Source organism: Nicotiana tomentosiformis, chromosome 3, assembly GCF_000390325.3.
Source record: "Nicotiana tomentosiformis chromosome 3, ASM39032v3, whole genome shotgun sequence".
Classification (NCBI taxonomy): domain Eukaryota; kingdom Viridiplantae; phylum Streptophyta; class Magnoliopsida; order Solanales; family Solanaceae; genus Nicotiana; species Nicotiana tomentosiformis.
This window is the reverse complement of record NC_090814.1, coordinates 100,839,621-100,864,562: the sequence shown is the minus strand read 5'-3', so window position 1 is coordinate 100,864,562 and position 24,942 is coordinate 100,839,621. Positions and strand designations below refer to the sequence as shown.

General features: G+C 36.9%; 1 protein-coding gene across 3 annotated transcripts; it reads right to left on the bottom strand.

Annotated features, from left to right (window-relative positions):
- Positions 1-1,452: 1,452 nt before the first annotated feature.
- Positions 1,453-23,805, bottom strand: LOC104093217 (potassium channel SKOR-like). Of its 3 annotated transcripts, none has more exons than XM_070197337.1 (13): positions 23,432-23,805; positions 21,605-21,829; positions 21,434-21,497; positions 20,258-20,597; positions 18,824-19,119; positions 18,587-18,667; positions 17,666-17,764; positions 16,581-16,805; positions 16,186-16,374; positions 3,710-3,785; positions 3,301-3,595; positions 2,558-2,676; positions 1,453-1,825 (listed from the first exon to the last, which is right to left on the bottom strand). In XM_070197337.1, exons 1-13 carry the CDS (start codon positions 23,674-23,676, stop codon positions 1,578-1,580), a joined length of 2,502 nt encoding a protein of 833 aa, XP_070053438.1. In that variant the 5' UTR covers positions 23,677-23,805; the 3' UTR covers positions 1,453-1,577. The 3 variants fall into 3 exon arrangements, with proteins under 3 accessions (XP_070053438.1, XP_070053440.1, XP_070053439.1); XM_070197339.1 differs by having other exon boundaries at positions 21,624-21,829; positions 23,432-23,566; XM_070197338.1 differs by lacking the exon at positions 23,432-23,805 and having other exon boundaries at positions 21,624-21,914.
- Positions 23,806-24,942: the final 1,137 nt, after the last annotated feature.

Here is a 24,942-nt window from a genome sequence, read left to right as displayed (position 1 = left end):
TAGCACTTGAAGATGAGGAATTGTCTCAACTTCCGGAAGCAATAGCCTCAATTAGAATAAATGCTCAAACTATTTTTAATACTTATCAAGTTGCATTAAATCATGTTAGACCAAATGTTCCAACTCCCTCTTCTTCTGATTCTCAATCATCTAAGAGAACTGCGGGAGTAAGAGCACTTAGTGCTTGGGCGGGGTTTAGGGGTTCTCAAGGTTCTAGTAGTAGTGATTTTTCACAACTAAATGAGCTTGAAGTTTATTTGTCGCAGGGAATTGAGGAAGTGAATCCCGACGACTCCTTTAATCTTTTGGAATGGTGGAAGGACAAAGAAAAATACTTTCCGGTCCTTTCAAGGATGGCCCGAGACATTTTAACTATTCAAGCTTCAACAGTGCATCAGAGAGCGCTTTTAGTCAAACAAGACTTCAACTCGGTGATTATAGAGCGTCTATGAGGGAGCTTGAAAAAATCAGTACTTTTCAGAGATTGGATTCGGTCGGAAAGAAGAAATTTTGGACGTGCTGAATTACAACCAGATGAAGACGAAGCTTACGAAGAAATGTTAGCTGAACTTGCGGAGGATGTTGCTTCGCCCGGAAGTGGTGATGACTAAGCTACTTTTCCGCCACCACCAACGGAAATTCCTCCGGACCTTGATAGATTTATGAAGTTTGTAAGAGATACCATGTAACTTGTATGAACAAAAATTAGTATGTATTATGTAACTTATATTTTGGCACATCTTGATTAGTTTATTTTTCTTCTCAATTGTGGTATTAGTACCTTGTTGTGCTCATTCCATAGGGTGATGAAGACTAAGAAAGATATTGCCATATTTTTTAATATTATAATAAAATTACAAGGCATATCTCTTTACAATATTTTGTCTTTAGACTTAGATATTATTTTTAACATCCTTTTATCTCTAATTTCTATTTAATTTTTTTTAAAAAATTCGTTGGGCCCACTTAGCCCGCGGGCAGGGACCATTTAGCTCGGGACCAAACGGTCCCGGTCTCGAGCCGGTCCCTGCAAAAAGACCGTTTAGTCCGTTTAATTTGGGACCGTTTGGACCGGACCACTTAGCCCGTTTAGGCCCGAGACCGGCCCACTTGCCACCCTTAGTCCACGTGCATCCACGACTTATATGCTAATTCACTTATGATTGTAGTATTAAACAAGACATTACTTGTGAACCTTTATATACTCAAAAAAACGCTTAAATAAATTTTGTATACAATAAATGTATTCATTCTTGACCGTTTAAACTTTTACTCGGGGTGGTCACACAATTTAATATAATAATGTAGAGATCCCAAGTTCGAGTTTAACCACCATTGATCAGCAAATATATACATGAGAATTGAGATGAGATGATTACCAAGCTCTCTCAACAACCCAACTGCTTCTCATGCTGCTTTTAATCACAAGGATGAAGCTTATAGTCTTGGTGATACGGGAAAGCTCCAGTTTCAATATTGTATAATCTATTCAGTTATTACATATTATTACTATGTTAGTTTCTTCTCTTCCTCTAAGAGCCCACCAGGAAATTACAACATATATGTTGAGTAATATCTTAGAGACTTAGTGTGCTTTCCCTAACTAAAAACAGTTTTTGACCATCAGATATCATGTCTGTGTCCAGGATCTTGGCTCCATCTTCTGAGACTACACAATTTGCTGATGAAACTCTTAACTGCGCCTTAGCTGTGTTAATGAGCTCATCAAGGCTTTGTGGTACCCATAGAACTACTCTACTTCTCTCGTCTTTGAGATCCCTGGGGTCTGAAGCCAACACTGTGCATCTAACCCGCTGCCCTTCATCTATCATGCCAATAAATATTGGTTAGCTCAGGTTATTGTTGAGAGAGAAGAATAATAATTAAACACTTGCACCCACATTTAACACATAATGTTAGAGAACAGATCATACAAGCTAGAATTCCTTATCAAGGAGACGTTCAAATAGTGGATTGATGTTTTCCGTCCAATGCTCTTTGTTTTTGCACCTAAATAGCCAAAAAAAGGCTATTGTTTGTTCAAACTTGGAGCTAGCAGCATCTTGGGTTTAAATATAGGAAAGCTATTTAATAGGAGTATGATTTTCTAAATTGATATACACCCATCATCTGAAGGCTCGTTATTAGTTTCGAGTTGCCAATCAAAACTGATCGATATATTCTTGTACCTCATTGAAATCTTCTTATTGCAAAACGCAACTCGAGGAATCTAATATCCATTTCAAAAAAACTAAATTCTGGTAGCTGGTACTCGAATTCTCTAATTCCGCTGTTCTGTTTTAGTGATCTATACACATTTTATCATACCTTTAGTCTGCTATGTTAGGAACTAATCTGATACTCTTATGTTTAAAATGGTTTGATATAGTAGATGTGTTTCTCAATGGTGCTCCATTGTTCATTGGTGTGGAAGTTCTAGAGAAAAGATTTATTGAAAAGGACTTCGTTTTGCCACAAAGTCTATATCGACCTAATTCATCCCCCTCCCTGCTCGGATTCATTTATTATAGAGAGAACATTTCAGATTTAACGTTACCTTGTTTTCCAAAGTTTGTAGAAAATTCTGACAATTGACTACCCTGTGCATCTTCCAGTAGCTTAATAAGATTCTTGTTTCCACCTACTCGAGCTTCATCAAGTGGAGTTCTTCCCCATCTGCAAATACATACACTTTTGAGTTTTCAAGAGGCAGGTTATACTATAGTATACTAGTCAAGGTAATAGACATCATATCTAAAGAAAATGTCTTTGAAAGTCATGATACGATGAAGAAAAGTACATTAAAAGGCTAAAAGTAATTCATGCAATTGTTGAGAGGTAATTTACAAAATAGAGCAGCGTTTATCACAGAATGCCTTGTTAAAACCTTTCACTTGTAAGTCTCCTCGTCAGATGGCCATAAATGGCAGAGTAGGAACTCTAACGAGGGGATTCAAAAAGTATAGGAATGAGACACCTAGGACTCAAACCTGTGACTAAACTAATCTCTGAAGCAATTTATACATAATTTTTTTTTTAAATCTTGTTTGTGCAGTATAAATTTTCTGACAAGGGATTCAATTGAACTCCTTCATGCAATGTAGCTCCGCACCTGGTGGCCATGAAAAAAGCTATAATTACATGAATATTTATGCATTTTAAAGGACACATTTACTTACAATAGCACAGTGCTCATACTCATTAAACTTGATCACATTTGAGTGCACGCAAGACTAAGAGAAGAGAATAAACCTGCATCTCTTCTCATACTACATAAGTGAATTAAATTCCTAGAAGTACCTGTCCACTGCAAAGACACTAGCCCCAGCTTCTAACAGTAATACTGAAATTGGAAACAGCCCTTCTGATGCAGCTAGGTGAAGTGGTGTTCGAAAGTCATAATTTTTGGAATTAGGATTGATGCCGCTGTCCAACAATCTTCTCAAATAATCTAGATCTCTTTTCGCGACTACCTCACAAAGACAAGTCCCATCATTATCTATACCTAGTAGTGCCCCTGCTTCCATAAGCAAAGAAGCCACATGATCATGGCCATTCTTAACCGCTTCAAGCAATGCAGTGGAGCCAAACTTATCTGTTTAGAGAAGTTTTTTATGAGAATTTCTTTGAGGAGAGAATTAAACATCAATAAAAATAAATTGAAGAGTTTTAGAGATGGAGTAAACACGAAACACAAAAAAGAGGTTACCTCTAGCATTAATCTCCACTCCTCTTTGGATAAGGAAAACGGCAATATCTCCATGTCCCTTGGATGCGGCTAGATGCTGTGTTTTACACCATACATGTAAGATTTCATCAGAATTCTCTAAAAATGGTACTCATACTAACTTTTTGACAAAAGAATGAAACCATATCAGCAACTTTAGATAAGCAGACGAAAAGGTATCAACAAAGGTACCAAACTTTGTGTGGATTTGTTATAAGCAACAGTTGAGAAGCATTTAGATTCAGCCTTATTTTGGGGCTGTTCTACATTATACAATTACCACGTCAACAAAGGCGGAGCTAGGATTTCAAGCTTATGGGTTCGGGATTCTAATTGTTTTAAGTTACTGGGTTCTAAATTAATAATTTATACATATTCAATGGATTTTTAAGACAAATACAAGGTTCGAACTAAAGTTACTGGGTACGGCCGAACCTGCTCCCGACAGTCTAGCTCCGCCCCTACACATCAAGTCATCAACTATTTCATTAGTAGTAATGAAAATGTACATCTATATAGCGCTTGACACAGCACATATAAAGTACAAGTTGTGTTATATTTGTCCATACAGATAGTGTGAGGGGTTAAAAAACGGGTTTATAAAGATCCTGCGCTACTCCATCCATTGCTCAAGGTTTTGGATTGGATGCTCCTGCGCTACTCCATCCATTGCTTATGGTTTTGGATTGAATGCGCAGATTCTTTCACAATAACAATCAACTATACTGATTACCTTATCAGAAATACTATCTATTTATATTAAGTTACACAATGACAGAGATACTTAACAGTTAACAAAGGGTGATAATTTCCCACTAGACTTTGCAGAATGATCTTGAGTGGATAAACCAGCTTATTGACCAATTCTGAACTAGTTTTCAAGTCAAGTGTATGTTGAAATTTATAGTAATTGGTTAAGATCAACTACTGTGAGTAGCAGGAATTCCTCCATGGCTCCATCTATCCCACTCAGAAGCCCCATTCTCTTTAGGATGTCCCAAATGGACAATGCCTTTCCAATTTTCATTTCTGGTCATAGAAAGGTCATCAAAAATATATGACCCAACATTCTAATGTTAAGTACCTCATTGTTATTGTTGTGATTCCATATACTTGGACCACCAAGCAAAATAAGTACTCCATAATGTATTCTCAGGTTTATTGTCTTTACTTTCTTGTGTAGCATTGCCAGGTGGGAATGGAAGTATTTGCGTTAGAAAAAATACTGAAGTCTTTGCTCTGCTTCTCCCCACGCCCAGAATGGTTTTCGCCAATTATTTTGTATGTTGCTTTTGTTGTGGAAGCCGAATATATAGAGAGTGATTAAATCACAACTACTATATCTAAAAGTAGCTAATAAATAATAAATGAGACAATAATAAAAAGAACACCAGAAATTAACGAGGTTCGGCAAAATTTAATTTTTGCCTAGTCCTCAGACACAATCAACTCAAATTTTATTTCACTCCAAAAAATACAAGCGAAATACTACAAGAGAAAAAGAAGATTCAAATGCCTTAGGAGATAAGAAGACAAGTTAGAGATGTTTACAAATGAACAAAACCCTTGCTAATTATAGAAGGGAAATGGCCTTAATAATGTCATGCATGACATCATATTAAGTGTGATCATGCAATGTAAATGCATGAAAAATGCATCTACCAATTTCTTCCAAAAAAAGGCTTCAAATGTTCACACAAGTTCACATTAATCTTGTCAAATTCAACAAATCTCCACCTTGGCAAGATTCGACTTTTTCAATTTTCTCTCACTGATAAATTTTGATTGTGTCTTCAACTTCAATTTTCAAAGTTCAACAATGTTGATCAAGTTTAAACAATTTTGAAACTTGATCGCAGTTACTACTTTTGTTAGCATATCGGCAGGGTTGTCTGTAGTCCTAATTTTCTGCACCATGACTCCACCTTCTTCTATAATATCTCGTACAAAGTAAGATCGAACATCAATGTGCTTCGTCCTTGCATGATAAACTTGGTTCTTTGCTAATTGGATAGCACTCGGACAGTCGGACTATCACAAAATAGTGTGATGCTTTCTTGACCAATACCAAGCTCTCTAAGCAACCCTTGAAGCCAAATTGCCTCCTTTACAGTCTCTGTAATTGCCATGTACTCTGCCTCAGTAATAGACAAAGAAACCGTTGACTGCAAAGTAGACTTCCAACTAACTGGTGCATTTGCAAAAGTAAAAATATAACCAATAGTTGATCTATGCTTGTCCAAATCACCTGCATAATTCGAGTCACAATATCCAACCAGATATTGACTATCTTCCTGCTCAAAAATAAATCCAACATCTACAGTATTACGAACATACCGTAAAATCCATTTCACAGCTTGCCAATGCTCCTTTCCTGGATCATGCATATACCTGTTTACAACTCCGATAGCATGTGAAATATCAGGTCTTGTGCAAACCATTGCATACATCAAACTACCAACGGCATTCGCATATGGCACTCTTGACATATACTCTCGTTCAACTTCATTCTTCGGCGACATAGCATCACTAAGCTTAAAGTGAGGAGCAAGAGGAGTGCTAACCGATTTCGTGTTCTCATTCATGCCAAATCGATCTATTACTCTCTTCAAGTATTCTTTCTGAGATAGATAGAGTTTCTTTGAATGTCTATCTCTTTTTATCTCCATGCCAAGAATTTTCTTTGCCTCACCCAAATCCTTCATCTCAAACTTCTCAATTTCCTCTTGACTTTTGGAAGTTATCAACATATCACAACGTATAGGAGAAGATATATGAAGGATCCGTCTTCAAGCTTGCGCAAATACACACAATGATCGTATTTGCTTCTTCCGTACTTCTGCCGCAACATAAACTTGTCAAATCGTTTGTACCATTGTCTAGAAAATTGTTTCAATCCGTACAACGATTTTTTAAGTTTGCACACCATATTTTCCTTTTCAGCAACTTTGAATCCTTCTGGCTGAGTCATATAAATTTTCTCTTCCAAGTCTCCAATGTAAAAATGCAGTTTTTACATCTAACTGAACTAGTTCCAAATTCAACTGTGCTACCAAAGCCAACAAAACTCTAATGGAGGAGTGTTTCACGACCGGAGAAAACACCTCATTGTAATCAATTCACTCCTTTTGAGCGTACCCTTTGGCCACCAATCTTGCTTTGTATCGAACATCTTCTTGGTTAGGAAATCCTTCTTTCTTTGAAAATACCCATTTGCACCCAATTGCTTTCTTGCCCTTCGGGAGATTGGCCAATTTTCATGTGCAATTCTGATGAAGGGACTGCATTTCTTCATTCATGGCAATCCTCTACTTATCTTCTTCTGAGCTTTGGACTGTGTCTTTATAAGTGGTAGGAACACCATCAGCTACAATTGAGGCTGCAAAAGCCACCGTCTCTATGAGACGAACAAGTTTCTTTATTGTTCTTTTTGGTTTGCTGGTTGCTATTGATTCAAGTTGTTGTTGGAGTTCCTGAGTTGGAATCACCCCTTCCACCGACTCTTCTTCCAGGGTAAAATCTTCTATCGTTTCCTCGTTTTCTCCCTGTGTTGGAAAAATTAATTTTCCCTCAAACTCCACCTGCTTTGAAGCACCATCAGTTTGCTTGACATCTTCAACTGTCACCTTATCTGTTATGGCAGATTCATCAAAGGTAACATCTCTGTTGAATATAATTTTTCTTGTCTCTGGACACCATAATTCCTTTGACTCCAGAAGTAATCCCCATAAATATAGCTTTCTTTGCCCTCAGATCCAATTTTGACTCTTTCACATGATAGTATGCAATTGAGCCAAACACATGCAAAAAATTATAATCTTCAGCAGTTTTTCCATACCATTTTTCAAATGGTGTCTTGCCTCAAATAGCGGCAGATAGTAGACGATTAATGAGGTGGCATGCATATGTTATTGCCTCAGCCCAAAATTCTTTGCCCAAGCCAGCATTGGACAATGTTAGTTTATAGATATGTATAGTGTAGTCTTGTCCCACATTGGAAGATGAGTAATATCTCCTTGTAGTGTATAGCTATAAATAGGGACCTCTTGTATTGTATTTATCAGCCAATATCAATAACATATTTTCTCCCGTGCATTCTCACATGGTATCAGAGCATTAGTGAGTAAAGATCGTTGTGCGTCATTCCAGCGTTAACCGGGAAGAAAGAACTTAGTCATCGTGCAATTTTTCCGGTGACCTAAGGCTTGTCTAAGTAAAAGTCACTTTCTGTCGGTGTTGTGCTAAAACCAACACCACCACGAGGTAGATCACCCTCCGACAACCAACCCCTAAAATTTTATCGCAGAAAAGCCGCCACGCACTTTTCCGGCAAGGGTTCCGGCCATTTTTTCGCGAAGCTTCTTCAGGACAGTATGCTCTCCTCAAAATTCCGAGCCTACCCATCTAATTCAAATCAAATTCCGACAACTTTTATATTTTTCCGGCGTGAACAGTGACCTTTCTGGCCATTTTTTGAAAACATTTCTTCAGGACAACTTGCTCGCAAAGTAATTCCGAGTCTATCCATCCTGGTTACGACAAATTCCGACAACTTTGGAATTTTCCGGCGAGCTACAGTGTTTCCGGCGCAGAACAATGTTCTGTTTTCCTGCCGTAAACCGTATTTTTCAAGCTATTTCTTCAGTTTTTACAGGAGTTACTTATTTCCTCTATTTCAAGTTAAATCCTACTACTACAAATTGTAGCGACATGGGAACCGATGCTTTGAATAGTCGGATGGTTTCTTTAGCAGATTATATTGAGTGCCTTCAGTATAAAGCATGTAAGCAGACATCTTCTGAGATAACTTCTGTTGTTCAAACAGGTAATAGCGTGACTTGTTTCTCCCAATCTTCATCCTCTGAGTCTTGGGTCATTGATTCAGGTGCATGAGGTCATAGTTCTGGTAAGAAATCTCTTTTCACTACTATTTCGTATTCTCAATCTCTTCCAAAAGTCACAATGGCCAATGGGTCTCAAACCATAGCAACTGCAATAGGTCAAGCAAGCCAATTTCCTTCCTTACCTTTAGATTCAGTCATTTATGTTCCTAATAGTCCTTTTAATCTCATAGTTGTTAGTCGCTTAGCCAAATCACTTAAATGCACTGTTTTATTTCTTGATGACCATGTTTTTATACAGGAACGCAGTACGGGGCGGATCATTGGTACCGGGCGTGAATCAAACGGATTTTATTACCTTATCCTTGCTAAATCACATGAACTCACATCTTGTCTTCCTTCTACAACTTGTCCTGTTACTGATTCACCAGAATCTCAGTTTGTCAAAACTTCAGAAAATGGTATCTGGTTTATCTCACTTGTCAGCTCTAGAGTGTGAGTCATGTCAGCTTGGTAAGCATACCCGCTCCCATTTCCCTCGGCGTCTTGATAATCGAGTAGAGTCACATTTTACTTTAGTCCATTCAGATGTTTGGGGTCCTAGTCGGGTCAGTTCCACTTTGGGATTCCGCTACTTTGTCAGTTTCATTGATGATTATTCCAGTTCCACTTGAATATTTTTGATAAAAAATCGATCTGAGCTGTTTTCTATTTTCCAGACCTTCCACGCTGAAATTCAAAATCAATTTGGGGTTTCTATTCGCACATTTCGTAGTGATAAAGTCCGAGAGTATTTGTCTTCCCCATTTTAGCAGTTTATGAAATCTCATGGGATTATTCATCAAACATCTTGTCCGTACACATCTCAACAAAATGGGGTAGCTGAAAGAAAGAATAGACATCTTATTGAAACTGCTCGTACCTCACTCATACAATCTCATGCTCCATTGCGTTTTGGGGGATGCAGTTCTTACATCTTGCTATCTTATTAATCGTATACCATCTTCAGCTATCCAGAACCAAGTTCCATTCTCTGTCATGTTTCCCCACTTACCTTTGTTCTCTCTTCCACCCCGTATCTTTGGAAGCACTTGTTTTGTCCATAACCTTATTTCAGGAACAGATAAGTTAGCCCCTCGTGCTCTTAAGTGCATATTTCTGGGTTTCTCGAGAACACAAAAGGGGTATCGATGCTACTCTCCTGACCTCCAGCGGTACCTTATGTCCGCTGATGTTACCTTCTTTGAAACCCAATCATATTTCACAGGTTCAGGTCATCGCTTAGATATTTTTGAGGTACTACCAGTTTCATCTTTTGGAGATTCAGTCACTCCAACTCCACCACCTACAGCTCCAGTTGTAGCTCCACCACCTATAGCTCCAGTTCCACCACCTACAGCTCCGGTTGTAGCTCCACCACCTATAACTCCAGTTCCTCCGCATAATCCAGTTCAACCTTCTGCAGCTCCACCACTCTTGACTTATCATCGTCGTCCACATCCAACATAAGGCTCAGGTGATTCACGCCCCGTATTAGATTCGGCACCTACTGCGGACTTGTCTCCTCTTAGTCAACCAATTGCACTCCGCAAAGGTGTACGATCCACACTTAATCCTAATACCCACTATGTCGGTTTAAGTTATCATCGCCTCTCGTTACCTTATTATGCTTTTATATCTTCTTTGTCCACTGTTTTTATCCCTAAGTCTACAAGTGAGGCACTATCTCATCCAGGATGGAGACATGCTATAACTGACGAGATGTCTGCTTTACATGCGAGTGACACTTGGGAGCTTGTTCCTCTTCCTGCAGGTAAGTCTACTGTTGGTTCTCGTTGGGTTTATGCAGTCAAAATCAGCCCGGATGGCCAGGTTGATCGGCTTAAGGCTCGTCTTGTTGCAAAAAGATATACTCAGATTTTTGGACTTGATTATAGTGATACTTTCTCTCCTGTGGCTAAAGTAGCATCTATTCGTCTCTTTTTGTCCATGGCTGCTGTACGTCATTGGCCTCTTTATCAGTTAGACATTAAGAATGCTTTTCTCCACGGTGATCTTGAGGAAGAAGTTTATATGGAGCAACCACCTGGTTTTGTTGCTTAGGGAGAATTTAATGGTTGTGTGTGCAGATTGCGCAGGTCACTATATGGTTTGAAACAGTCCCCTCGAGTTTGGTTTGGTAAGTTCAGCACAATTATTCAGGAGTTCGGCATGACTCGTAGTGAGGCTGATCACTCTGTGTTTTATAGGTCATTCTGCTCCTAATCTGTGTATTTATCTAGTGGTTTATGTTGGTGATATTGTTATTACTCGTAATGATCAGGATGGTATTACTAATCTGAAGCAACATCTCTTTCAGCACTTCCAAACTAAGGATCTGGGCAGATTGAAGTATTTTCTAGGTATTGAGGTCGCTCAGTCTAGCTTAGGTATTGTTATTTCACAGCGGAAGTATGCCTTAGACATTCTTGATGAGACTGGAATGATAGGTTGCAGACCTATTGACTCTCCTATGGATCCGAATGCTAAGCTTCTGCCTGGACAGGGAGAGTCTCTTAGAGACCCTACGAGATATAGGAGATTGGTTGGCAAATTGAATTACCTCACAGTGACTAGACCTGACATTTCTTTTCCGGTGAGTGTTGTAAGTCAGTTTATGGATTCTCCCTATGATAGTCACTGGGATGCAGTTGTTCACATTTTTCGGTATATAAAGTCAGCTCCATGCAAAGGATTACTATTCGAGGATCGAGGCTACGAGCAGATTGTTGGGTACACAGATGCTGATTGGGCAGGATCACCTTTTGATAGATGTTCTACGTCTGGATATTGTGTTCTAGTAGGAGGTAATTTGGTCTCGTGGAAGAGCAAGAAACAGAATGTAGTTGCTCAATCTAGCGCCGACGCCAAATATCGGGCCATGGCTGTGGCGACGTGTGAGTTAGTTTGGGTCAAGCAGTTGCTCAAGGAGTTAAAGTTCGGAGAAATCAGCAAAATGGAACTAGTGTGTGATAATCAAGTTGCTCTTCATATTGCGTCAAATCCGGTGTTCCATGAGAGGATAAAACACATTGAGATCGACTGTCACTTTGTCAGAGAAAAAATACTTTCAGGAGATATTGTTACAAAGTTTGTAAAGTCGAATGATCAATTAGCAGATATTTTCACTAAGTCTCTTACTGGTTCTCGTATTAGTTACATGTGTAACAAGCTCGGTACATATGATGTGTATGCACCGGCTTGAGGGGGAGTATTAGTTTACAGATATGTATAGTGTAGTCTTGTCCCACATTGAAAGAAGAGTAATATCTCTTTGTAGTGTATAGCTATAAATAGGGACCTCTTGTATTGTATTTATCATCCAATATCAATAGCATATTTTTTCACGTGCCTTCTCACAGACAACATACACCGAACCTTCTCCAGCAAAGTCCGGTTCATGCGTTCTGCCACTCCATTCTGGTGTGGTATATTTCTGACGGTGAAATGTCTCAAAATGCCATCATCTTCACAAATCTTATTGTAAAGATCATTTTTGTATTCTCCACCGTTATCTGTGCGAAGACACTTTATCTTTCTGTCTGTTTGAGTCTCTATCATCGCCTTCCATGAGAAAAATTCTCAGCACCTCATCTTTGGTTTTCATAGTATACACCCATACTTTCAGGGAAAAGCCATCAATAAATGTTACAAAATAGTGTTTCTCACCTAATGAAGGTGTTTTGGAAGCACCCCAAACATCAGAGTGAACATAATCCAAAATACCTTTAGTATTATGGATTGCTGTTCCAATTTTAACCCTTGTCTGTTACCCCTTGACACAATGCTCACAAAACTCCAAATTGCAAGTCTTTACTCCTTTTAACAATCCTTGATCTGATAAAATCTTCAAGGATTTTCCTCCAGAATGTCCCAAGCGCATGTGCCATAGCTTGGTTGCTTCTGCCTCCTCGTCATCACTGGATGTCACTGTTGTTGTCCCAATAACTGTACTACCGTGATAGTGGTACATGTTATTATTTCGCCGAATTCCCTTCATTACCACTAGTGCACCGGAGCATATTCTCATATCCCATTTTCTGCAACGACTTTTGCCCCTTTGACTCTAGGGCTCCTACATAAATGAGATTTTTCTTCAATTCTAGTACGTATCGAACATCTGTTAATGTTCTGATCAATCCATCATGGTTCCTTAATCGGATTGAACCAATACCATATGCGGTAAGAGGATTGTTATTCGCGGCGTGAATAACTCCACATTCCCCTTCTTGAAAATCAATGAACCAGTCCCTGTTGGGACACATATGATAGCTACAAGTTGAATCCATCAGCCATATGTCAGATGGTTTGAATGGCTCAGTTGTAACTAGTGAGAAATCAGAGTCGTCACAATCAGTTACATTTGAATCCATCGCAGCCTTCCCATTGTTAGGTTTGGCCTTGTTTTTCAACTTTGGACAGTCTTTCTTCCAGTGCCATTTTTCTCGGCAAAAGGCGCATTCATCTTTGATAGGTCTGGATCTTGACTTGGATCTTCCTTTCTTCGTTCTCATATGATTTTGAGAACGACCTCTCACAACCAGTGCTTCTCCTTCTCCACTCTTTTGCTTTTCTCTCTTTCTTTGTTCATAGCTGTATAAGACAGAACAAACTTCTTTGAGAAATACATCATCATTCCCATGAAGTAGAGTTGTTTCGAGGTGCTCGTACTCATCGGGAAGTGAACTTAATAACATTAAGGCCATATCTCCATCACTAAAGGTCACGTCCATATTCTGCAAATCAGTCGCCAACTTATTAAAGCTGATGATGTGATCATTCATTGTAGTACCAGGAACATATGTGAAGCGCAACAGTCTTTTTTTCATGTAAAGTTTATTTTGACTGTTTTTCTTCAAGAATTTATCCTCCAATGCATTCCACAATTTACTTACAGAAGTTTCTTTTGTGTATGGATACTTCTGTTCTCTTGCGAGGTAAGATCGAATGGTACCACAAGCAACGCGGTTGATAATCTTCCAATCTCCTTCTCCGATATTGTCTGGTTTATTTTCTTCTATGGCAATATCTAGTCCTTGTTGAAAAAGGACATCAAGAACCTCAGCTTGCCACATCCCGAAATGTCCTGACCCGTCAAAAATTTAAACTGCAAATTTCGCACTAGACTGTCATAAGCGAAGATGCCAACGACGTATTACTGACACCCGATGTGGACTCTTCATTTTTATTATCTCCCATTTTGCTACATATACTATTTATTTGCTGACAGTACAGAATACCAAAGTAATTCTTTTCTGATGTGGAAGTTCACACTATGCTGCAACCACAGAGCATACTAAGATAGAACCTTGGCTCTGATACCAATTGTTGCGGAAGCCGAATATATAGAGTGATTAAATCACAACTACTATATCTAAAGGTAGCTAATAAATAATAAATGAGACAATAATAAAAAAAATACCAGAAATCTAAGTTGCTCGGACTCGGGTGCGGGTGTCCGATAAGGGTGCGGATCTAGAGGTCAGATCCTTCATGATCTAAATTTAAAGATTCGGGGGTACGGATCAAGGTACGGATACGGGTGCGGGGATTCGGCTAAAAATAATTCAATTATTTAAAAATAGAGTTATAAAAATATGTTTAAATTATGAGACACTATGTGGAGAACTTACAAGGTATTCCGAGAAGGAGAAAATATTGAACAAGAGTAGAATTTTAGGAGATAAAAGGAAAAGTATTGACATAGAAATTTTTATATACAAGGTATTCCATTTTCTTCCATATCACCCTAGCTTTTGATTTGTTTTAAAAAATCATTGTATCTGTCCCAAATTTCTCCGTTGATTTTGGTCAAAGTACCCAAAATCGGTTGACCAGATCCGACACGGATCCCACACCCATACCCACACCCACTTCGTGTCGACACGGGTGCGGCACTGAAAGTGAAGAGTCCGAGCAACTTAGCCAGAAATTAACGAGGTTCGGCAAAATTTAATTTTTGCTTAGTACCCGGACACAATCAACTCAAACTTTATTTCACTCCAAAAAATACAAGTGAAATACTACAAAAGAGAAAAAAGATTCAAATGACTTAGGAGATAAGAAGGCAAGGAGAAATGTTTACAAATGAACAAAACCCTTGCTATTTATAGAAGGGAAATGGTCTTAATAATGTCATGCATGACATCATATTAAGTGTGATCATGCAATGTAAATGCATGAAAAATGCATCTACCAATTTCTTCCAAAAAAGAGGCTTCAAATGCTCACACTAGTTCACATTAATCTTGTCAAATTCAACAGCTTTACTAAATGATGACTCATTAATAAGTAAATCAAGCATCTAGGATAACCATGATTGTACCTAAAATATCTCGGGGTTTTGTGAAAAACAAAGGTCTGACATTTCTTCTTATAATACCATAGAAATAGCAAAAATAGTGTACTTATCATCCATCTTTAGACTAACATATTTTTGCAGAATATAACTCTAATTTACATTTGCCACACATCATTACCATGTCATAGTGTTGCCCCCAGGGCCTAGCTCAAGTGGCAAAGGGTGGTGGATTTGTGTCTTAGGTCACAGGTTCAAGCCCCCACACCATGCAAAGCAAAGCCTGGTATTTAAGTGGAGAAGGGTAGAGGGGCGGGCCCATTATCCACCGAGTTTCGAAGGCTGCGGTTGGTCCAAAGGATCGGCCCCAGACGGATTTCTCGGTCATCAAGAAAAAAAAATTACCATGTCATAGTCTTGTATATATCAGCTGAATGTGAAATCTTGCTTATTAAGGCTTATTTGAAAGGGGTCCAAATGGATCGCAATGCACATTAAGATGCATATAGCCGACCAGAATTAGTTTGGCATTGAGATGCAATTGTTGTTGCTTATTATGGTGGTACGCAATAAATGAGATATTAAGACACGAGTCCTCAACTCTGTGTAACATATTATGAAATTGTTGTTCTCAAAAAGCTTAAATGAAATCAAGGTAATATACAGCTTTCAAAAATCTAAAATCAATGAAAGCTATACAAGACCAGTGAAAGACTAGTAAGAATCGAACCCCTACAGACAAAATTGGGTTAGTCTGTTTTCTACTGGAAGAGTGTGACTGTGTTTCTACTAGAAGAATGTTACTGCAAACAGAAATTGAGAGCAAATTTATAACCTATAGAACAAGTGAACAATCATAAGTTGGCAGATGAGTATGATGAAATGAACCACAAAGGAAAAAAAAAAAGGGGGGTGGGGGTGGATACATCTGATTTTCCTCTATTTTTGCTGCTTAGCAACAAGCTACTTCATCTCGTATCCAATAGCCTCAATTGAAAACAGAAACTTTACTCGCCTCTTTGAAGCAAGAAGTCAAAAAATGATATTTTTGAAAATATCCAAATATAAGACCAGTTGCCTAGTTAAAGCAGCAATAAAATGAATAATGGAGTATGATCTTGATATACCTTTTCTATAAGTAACCTTGGCATTGACATTTGGTAGCTTGTTATGACAGAAACAACTATAAATTATTATAGGAAAGTCCAAGCAAAGATATAATAAGTCCAAGCAAAGATATATCTTTCTCAACACAGTTTACAAAAGCTAGAAATAGATACCAGGGGTGATCTTCCATCATAATCAGTTCGGCTGGGGTCTGCTCCTGCACCAATTATACGACTTAGTCGATACAAATCTCCATCGTGAGCTGCACAGTTCAACCTCATCGTGAGCTCAGATTCATGTTTCGCAATATTCAGTGTTATGTCTGAATCTAATATCTTGCTTCGAAGGCTTGACTCTCTTCCCTGAGAAATTCCACATGCACATATGATGAAAAACAACACTTCCTGTATTTTCGAAAATTTTAAAATCACCTGACATTTTTTTAAAAACTACCACCTTTTCCAAACCCCTGGGTCCAGTTAGTTGCTCAATGTTTAAAATAGCATTTGAAAGAAATCAACAGAAATTTGGAAGACAATAAGAGATTAAAAATGAAAAGCTATTGAACCTCAAGTAGATTATTGATGATCACACGCCCGTCAGAGAAGTATATCCCCAGAATCTCCACCAGAGCTTGTTTATCAATGCGTAGCAGTCTAGATAACTCATAAACTTGAACTGTATAAGGGACTGGGATGTTACAAAGAACAGAAATTTCACCAACAGAGTTGTAAGTGTGAAGATCCAGGAGAGATTCTTCAGTTTCATTTTCTTCTGGTTTTCTAACTTCTTCCTGTAGACAATACAAATTATGAACAAACAATCTACAATTTTTTTTTTGGACAAGGAAAAGCTGTAACAAACAGTCTACAGTTGAGATCCTGTTCAGTTCTTTGACAACTCATGAAAGCCTTTGTGGAAACACCTCGAGTATAACTTACTAATTACATTGTTTTGAAAAATTACTTTTCATTTACATATCAATTCTGGAAGAAATTCTCTCCCTCTCTCTCTCTCTCTCTCTCTCTCTCTCTCCCTCTCTCTCTCTCTCCCTCTCCCTCTCCCTCTCCCTCTCCCTCTATATATATATATATTCACCTATAAAGATGAGTGTGAACAAAAATGCAAAACGGATGTGATTTCATTATATCCTAGGAGACTACGCCAACCTTCTTTGTCTATCTCCATGTCTACCTTTCTTCCAATTTCTTTGCCTCGGAATTTTCCAACTTGTAAATATTCTATATTTTGAAATGCCAAAAATGAAGTACACAACCTTCCTCGAGTATCAAAGACAAAAAAAAAGGCCTACTTTTTAACACTGAGACGAACTTTCTCAACATTACTGCAGATGACGATATTCAGGGTGTAGGGGAGGAGGGAACAGAAACTTCCATGCCAAAATTCTTCAGCTGTCCATTTCTTTGTTCTCCCTTTTCCTTCTTCTTGTATTCTCCTTTATTTTTGTCTTTGTTGGACTTTACTTCTGTAGCGATTGTGCCTATCAATGTAAATAAAACGTATCTGCTTCTAAATTAAAGCTAATTGCTACAGCTGCTGCTGCTTCCATTTTATTTCTCTGCCTAGGTTTAACAATCTTCCCTTAGCATATCGTTTAGTATGACAATGGAATTCAAAAGATGGAAACCATACCACTTTACCATGACAGACAAAATACAGTTGATCTGCCATGCTACCCTGTTCCATAATCACTTCCCCTGGAAGGAAAAATTCTTCATGTACTTTGATTGCCTACAAAAAGAGAAGAATTGGTGAGGCGCCCTTCACTACTACAGACTTTGCATTGTCGCTACTACTGCATATCAGCTTCAGATGTAGGATAATAGCAAACAACAGGACATACTTATTGACGTCAACATGAATCATAAGAATTGGAGTTGTCATTTGTTAAATAAGCACAAAATTCTTGAATACGGTAATATTTAAAGGAAGGAAGCAGCAGACAAGTGTCAAATCTTGAAACAAGCACACGATAGCTACAAATAGAAATCATATAAGGCTCTTAGGATAGCATAGCTTCCTTAAAGAAGTATAATGAGTTCTGAAATAGGCGCCGTTTTATTTTTAGTCACCTAGCTAAAGATTATTGTATCTTTGTTTAAATGTTAAAGGAAATAACTATTCTACGATCACGATGAAATGTACTTGATATAAGATATTTCTTTTGGTCAGTGATATAAGATGAATTCTTTTGTGGGAAGAAAACAGGAAACGACTTGATATAAGGAGAATGCATCAGTAATCCGGTGGAATAGTCGAGGTGTGCATGAGCTGGCATAGACAACCGTTATTTGGGGGGGGGGGGAGGGGGGGAATGCATCAGCAGATTGAAGAGTTCTTGGGATATAGGATCAATCTTATCCATTTGGAAAGACAAGATTGCTTCACATTAGAATAAGCTGTTTAATGGGAAATAAGCAGAAAGAAAGTAGCATTTGTCTCTGCATTTATTCCTCAAAGATGCAAGAATAAGCGAACCAGTGACACACTTTTGTAAAGAAATAAAGAAAGCAAATATTATAAGCCAGTTTCCTTGTGGTTAAGTGAACGTACAATCTGTTTGATAAATTCATGCGAGCAACCTCTGAAAAGTGGGACTCCTCTGATGTAGGGCTCATACAGCTTTTGCGAAATCTGCAAGAGGAACCCGTTACTGTGGCATACAACACCAAACATTCATATTTATACTTATTACTGTTCCTTTCCCTGATCTTTCCTTTTTCTTTGGTCACAGGGAGCAAAGAACAGGAGATTGTAAAGACTAAAGAGATAAAATTCTTCTTGCAATACCTTAGCTCGAATTGAAGCAGGAATATCCTGAAGAACAGAAGACTCATTATACCGGCTCTCATACTGTAATCTGACATGATCTTTGATCTCTTTGCTTATGCGCTTTCCCAGCTTGTTTCTGTTCATATACTTTATAAGATCTGCCATTTTATCCCTGAACTTTTCAGTTTTGGATCCTTTTACAATTAATGCTGCCATATTACCAAGTAGGTAGGCACCAAGAATCATGTCAAAAGAGACATAAATCATTACAAATATCATTTCCTTGGTATTGACTGCATGAATTTCTCCATAACCTGCAGCATAAGAGAAATAAATGCATTATGCCAGATACTGATTTTGAGAAAAGTAACCTTTCCAAATTCGTGCTGCTCTAAGAATAAAGTAGAATCACTTACCTAGACGGCAATAACACCACAACCAGATAACTTCCCAGAAATGTATGCTTTAGCTTTTGATGTAAAATGTTTAATGAAAGGAGACCTTTTTCAGTTCATCACAAATTCATAATACTTTTCTACTTATAATTATCTTTGATTACTTTCTAATGATTTCTTGTATTTTCAGCTCGGACAAGAGGACTTCCATTATATCTTCCAGTATACATCTCGCAGACATAATTTTTCTTGCAGAAGAGTAATTTGGCTTGCCTTTGCTGAGATGTTTCTAGCATTAGGACACGGTAGGAACAGTGTGATGTTAGAAATTCTAGAATCCACTCTTTCTACTCCAAAGTCTCTCAACTAATAGCACTACCACCACCTTGGAGCTGTATATAACAGAAACGCCGAGAGATCAGCTAAATATGTTAGGACATCATACAAAGGTGATGAGCCGAGTGCCAGAATATTCAAAGAGTTAAAATCCTTGTAGTATCACTCAAAATTGCAACTTTCATATATTTAATTTTGTAGGTTATGGAGGAGCTAATAATTCAAAGTTCTTAGCAATTGAAGTACAACTATTTCCTGTTGCATCTGAATTTTCAACATCTCCAACTAAATGTGAATTTGATTTTGAAGAGAATTATTGAAGCATGGCTTCATATGATATATAGCCTCTGTATCAAGTAACTAATACCCTTAGCTAACAGAAATTACTACAATCATTTAAACCAAAAATCACTAATCTCAACTGTAATTCCTAATAAACTGAAAGTCACTAAATTTTACTGCATTATTCCCATGCTACCTTTGCTAATTCTTATTTCTGCTTTTCCTAGTGGGAAACAATAAGCAAAGAAGTGATAAAAATTCAAAAGACACACTTGTGTTTAAGATGAATCTAAAAGATTTGTAAGAAGATCCGAAGTAAAGAAGGGAGTAAAACATGAATGTTGTTTTAGACATTTGTATAAATGAATAGATGGAACTAGAATGATAAAATCAATAAGCTAATATAGTTTGAACTTTGCAGTAAAAAGAAATAGCTTACCAACAGTTGCCATGGTGACAATGGCAAAGTACAAAGATGTGATATAGCGAGTCCAAAGATCAATGTCTCGGAAATGTGCATAACTATAGTCACCCATCTTCAGGCTTCCTATCCACGTGTAACCTTCTTCCCATGGAGGCAATGTAGTAGCCAGATAGTAAAAAATACAAGCAGCTGTGTGAGTGCAGTATACTTCGACAGCTAATAACTTCACAATCCTTGTAAACAGATAATTTAGACGGATGTCTTTCTCCAGCTTTTCAAAAAACTCTGTCACTCTAAGGGCTCGGCTTAGCCTAATCCATAAGAGGTATCTAACTGGCTCCTTTCTTCCACAAGCCTGATCACAGAAAACAGCTCAGTAGTTCATTTTATAGCCATTTATGTCAATTTCTTTGCTATTATCAGCATTGGAAACTGACCAAATAGATTGCATAACACTCTACAACTTATGCATACCAATAGCATAAATGTCAAGCTGCAAAGTCGTGCCCATCCACCATGGTTGGCAAAACCTTTTTTATTTTGTTTCATAAAAAAGCTTCAAAGTCATAATAATAAGCTAGATTCTAGTTGATAATCATCGTACAAAGGCTGGAAGTTGACTATCAGAGGCCAACGTTGAGAGGATTATAACACTTTGTCAAAAGGAGAACAAGAAGACTAACACACAAGTTCCTAAATGATTGGAGAGTTGCATACATTTAGTTGATACACAGTCCTCACACTCCAAACTACCACTGCGACCAGTCCTGTAAGGAATGTTCTAGCCACCACAATTAAATTCTCAGTTTCCTAAATGGTAAATTATAATACAAAGGAAGAAAATTGTTTTAAACAGAAACTAGTCAGTCATCACTTCATTTGTCTTGGAAACAGAAAGAAACAAGGCTATAAGTTTATTCCATTTCAAAAAGGCAACAACAGTAATGGCTTGGCGTTTTCGAGGTGGAGTATCACAAATAAGGATATCTCTATTGAATTACGATAGTTAGGAAACACATAGCTATATATATATAACCTTGTCTTTTCACTAGAGCAGCACATTGGTATAAAATTGCAAAAACTTGAACAACACAGCCATAATACAAATCAATCTATCAAGTATGCCTCAATCCTGAAAAATATTCCGCTCTATTCAGGTCCTATTCTGAAATTCCTCATGGTTAAACAAACCTTGTATATAGCATCCCATGGGAAGCAACCTAGCAAGTCCACCAGGAAACGAGATTTCAAGTACCTATACATATTAGTGAAATCATAATCGGTGATTAAAAACAAATGATTGAAAAAAAGTTGCATGAGTAGTACTACTAGGAATTGCGTAAATTAAAAAAAGGGACAGACCGAAGGGCAATGAGTTTACGGTCGTAGACCATGCAGTAAGAATGAGCGTCTCGATACGCAACAAAAAAGAGAACGACGATGTCGATGAGGAAAGCAATTTGGCCGGCAATGTCCAGTAGGAACAGATTTTCGGGGAGTCCTCTGAAAAACCCAAACTCCATGGGAGTGAAGAAGGAGGAGTAAATCGCCCATATCAGAATGAATTGAGTCCACAACAGGTACCACCTGCATTCAAAATTTCTCTTTATAGTAGTCAGTAATTGTTATCTTGGCGCCACGGACAAGGTATTATTGATTTGAGGGTTCAGATTTAGAATTGGAAGTTGAGAAAGAAAAAGATTTTCTTTTTATAAATGTCAAAATACCAATTTGGCCATTGCTTAATATAAACAGTTGGCAAACGGACTTTTGATTTTCTTTTTCTTTTTTTTTGAGTTTAAGTTTTCTGCGCTAGTTATTAAAAATTATTCACACAATTAGATAAAAGATAAAAATGATAATTGAACGATGTTGAGGGGCCCTTTGGTCACGGAATAAGGATACTAATCTCACGATAATATTAGAGATTGTATTTATTCCATGTTTAATTATGAATATAGTTAATACTTATATATATTTTATTATTAGTTATCACATTTAGAGGGCGAAAAAGCTAATCTTATGAGATAACTCAACCTATAGGATATCCTAGTGTATATTACAATTGAACAAACGGACCCATAAGAGTATAAAAAAATTTATAGTGTCACTGACGCGGTGAATATCACTTCTAGCTATTTGGCCAAGCTTCTTTTTAGCTTTCATAGTTAAGGTGTTTAGCCAAGCTTTTAGAAAGAATAATGTGTTTTTGAGTAGAAACAGTAGTAATTTTTTAGAAGCAGCAAAAAATATCTAATCGCCAAAAGCACTTTTTAAAAAAGACACGTAGAGCCTGTTTGGCTAAAATAAAAAAATATTTCTGAGCAGCAGCAGAAGCAGTTTTTCTGCTTTTGCAGAGAAGCTACAAATTTTAACTTCTTACAAAAAGCAGAAGCAGAAACAAAAAATTAACTTATTCAAAACAAAAATAACCATACAATAAATTTATATTTTTTAAATTATCTCTCATTAATTTAATACTTTTTTTTCCTTTTTCTTTTTATTTCTACTATACATTTCTTCTCCTTTTTGTTTTAATCATATATTTATTCTCTTTCTTTAATTCCTAAGCGTAGATTTTAAATTTTTATGGAACGATATATTTTGATATATTTAAATTATCATGTAAACAATAAGTAGTACCAAATACCCAATTTGGAATAACTATATTTTATATTATTAGAATTTTTACTTTATGTTTTATATTTTAATTAAATTCTTTTATAATAAATATTTAAATTAATTATTTTTCTTTTTAAAAATAATACTAATCGCAAATTGAACTTTTATTGTTTGATACTTAAAAGTATTTTTTTAAAAGATTGGTCAAACACAATGAGCTTGCAAAGAGTACTATTCAAACGAATTGGCCAAATACAAAATGTTATTTTGCAAAAATCCTTTTCAAAAAGTACTTTTGAACAAAAATATTTTTTAAAATAAGCAGTTTTGGCAGCTTGGCCAAATGGACTCTTAGAAACACTCTTTAAAAGTTTGTCCAAACATCAATTGCCATTCAAAAATGATTTTTAAATTAATTAGTCAAACAAAACTGATTTTTATCAAAAGAACTTTTTTGAAAAGCGCTTTGAAGAAAATCAATTTTCAAAATAAACTGATTTTGACCAAACATGCTTTTAAATCCTTTTTCTTTTCTATATATAACCTTAAGGACACACAGTGACTGACCAATTATCGGGATGAATAACAAATCCATAGCAGTGATCTCTACGTCCCCTGCTCGTACTGTCTCTCCCTTGATCTCCATTTCTAACACTAACATTATTGGTGTCAAGACTAGAGTAGTTCCTCAAAAGCTTGAAGCGATTCTTCCAATTAGAGGCTAATTTCTTGGAGTTGGAACTTTCTTGAACATCTTCAACCTTAAATTCGTCATCTTCTGAATCTTCACCTCTTCTTTTTCCTCTATCCATCTTGTAGTTCTCTATCACTGCTTTATTTCCAAATAAAATTGGCTGATCCAAATTGAAATTTTTTTGTTTAATGTATTGCAATCATGGGACTATCTTAATTCTGCCAAAAACAGAAGCAAGAGTTCTTGTCTTATAGAGTCCAAAGTTGCTGGAGCAGGATATATACTTTTGGACAGGATGAGGTGCTTCGGGAATAGAATTGAAACTTGAACTAGGAATATATCTCTTTATGTCAACTCGAGAATAAATATAAATAAAGATAATTTGGAGACTGCAGGAATAATAAACACAGAATTTATGCTTGCTACTTTATTGATTGATCTCCATTAATACAGTGTGAAGTTTTAGAATAGCAAACTTCACTCGTTTTTCTTTGCGTGGATACGAGTTTTCTTCAGCATATCACGCTTCTTTCGACATTAGCGAAGCACATTTTTGGCAAATTAATTAAGAAGGTTTCATTGTTCGATTGAATAGCTATTGATTTATATTGTAATTTTTTTTTAGTCTTCTGATACAATATCCAATTGTGACTTGGGAGACTTCAATAAGAAGGACATGTATATACTTATTTGGCGCTTATAATATAACAACGGCCACGTCCTAACGTACAGTTCGACGAATTTTTTGTTGTCCACGTAAGCAAAAGGTTTTAGATTCCCATTTTATTTATTTAACTTTTTATTTATTCGTTATGTCTTTGACAACAGCAAAATGTGCTTATACCCTTTTTCACGTTGATGGATTTCAGATTGCATCAAAGAACGTTGAGCGGTTGATAAAAATAAGAATATTGAAATGATTTTTCAATTTGTAATAGTTCTTTTATGAAAACATTATTCTTTTTTTTTTCTGAATTCTGATATATGTATTTGAGCACGATTATATAATCTGAATTCATGTAAGACCCGTTAAAGAGGAAAACGCTCTATATATATTAAGATTCTTTTTCATTCTTAATGCTTGAACTGAAGATTCTGATTTAAGGTAGAGAGATTCTATCCGTTACACTGTAACTCTTGATGATCAAACGATCCTACACTATTAGAAAACTGCCAAAAATCATCCAAGAAAACCGACCGACACTACTAAAAAGCAAAAAATTTACGACCGTCAAATCAGTCGGAAATCGTATTTTTCTGATGGATTTACGACTAAAAAGTGTTAGTCGGAAAATACGTGGTCGTAATATATTTGCGACGGAATCAGTCAAAAATTTGCAACGGATTCAGTCGCAAATTAAAAAATACGGGACATTTGAAATTT

Coding starts and splice junctions, on each gene's coding strand:
- LOC104093217 (XM_070197337.1), bottom strand. CDS start 23,676: ATGGATAGAGGAAAAAGAAGAGGTGAAGATTCAGAAGATGACGAATTT. Junction 20,598..21,433: donor CATGGGATGCTATATACAAG/GTTTGTTTAACC, acceptor TTCTGTGATCAG/GCTTGTGGAAGAAAGGAGCC. Junction 16,806..17,665: donor TTGTCTGTCATGGTAAAGTG/GTATGGTTTCCA, acceptor TATTGTCTACAG/GAAGAAGTTAGAAAACCAGA.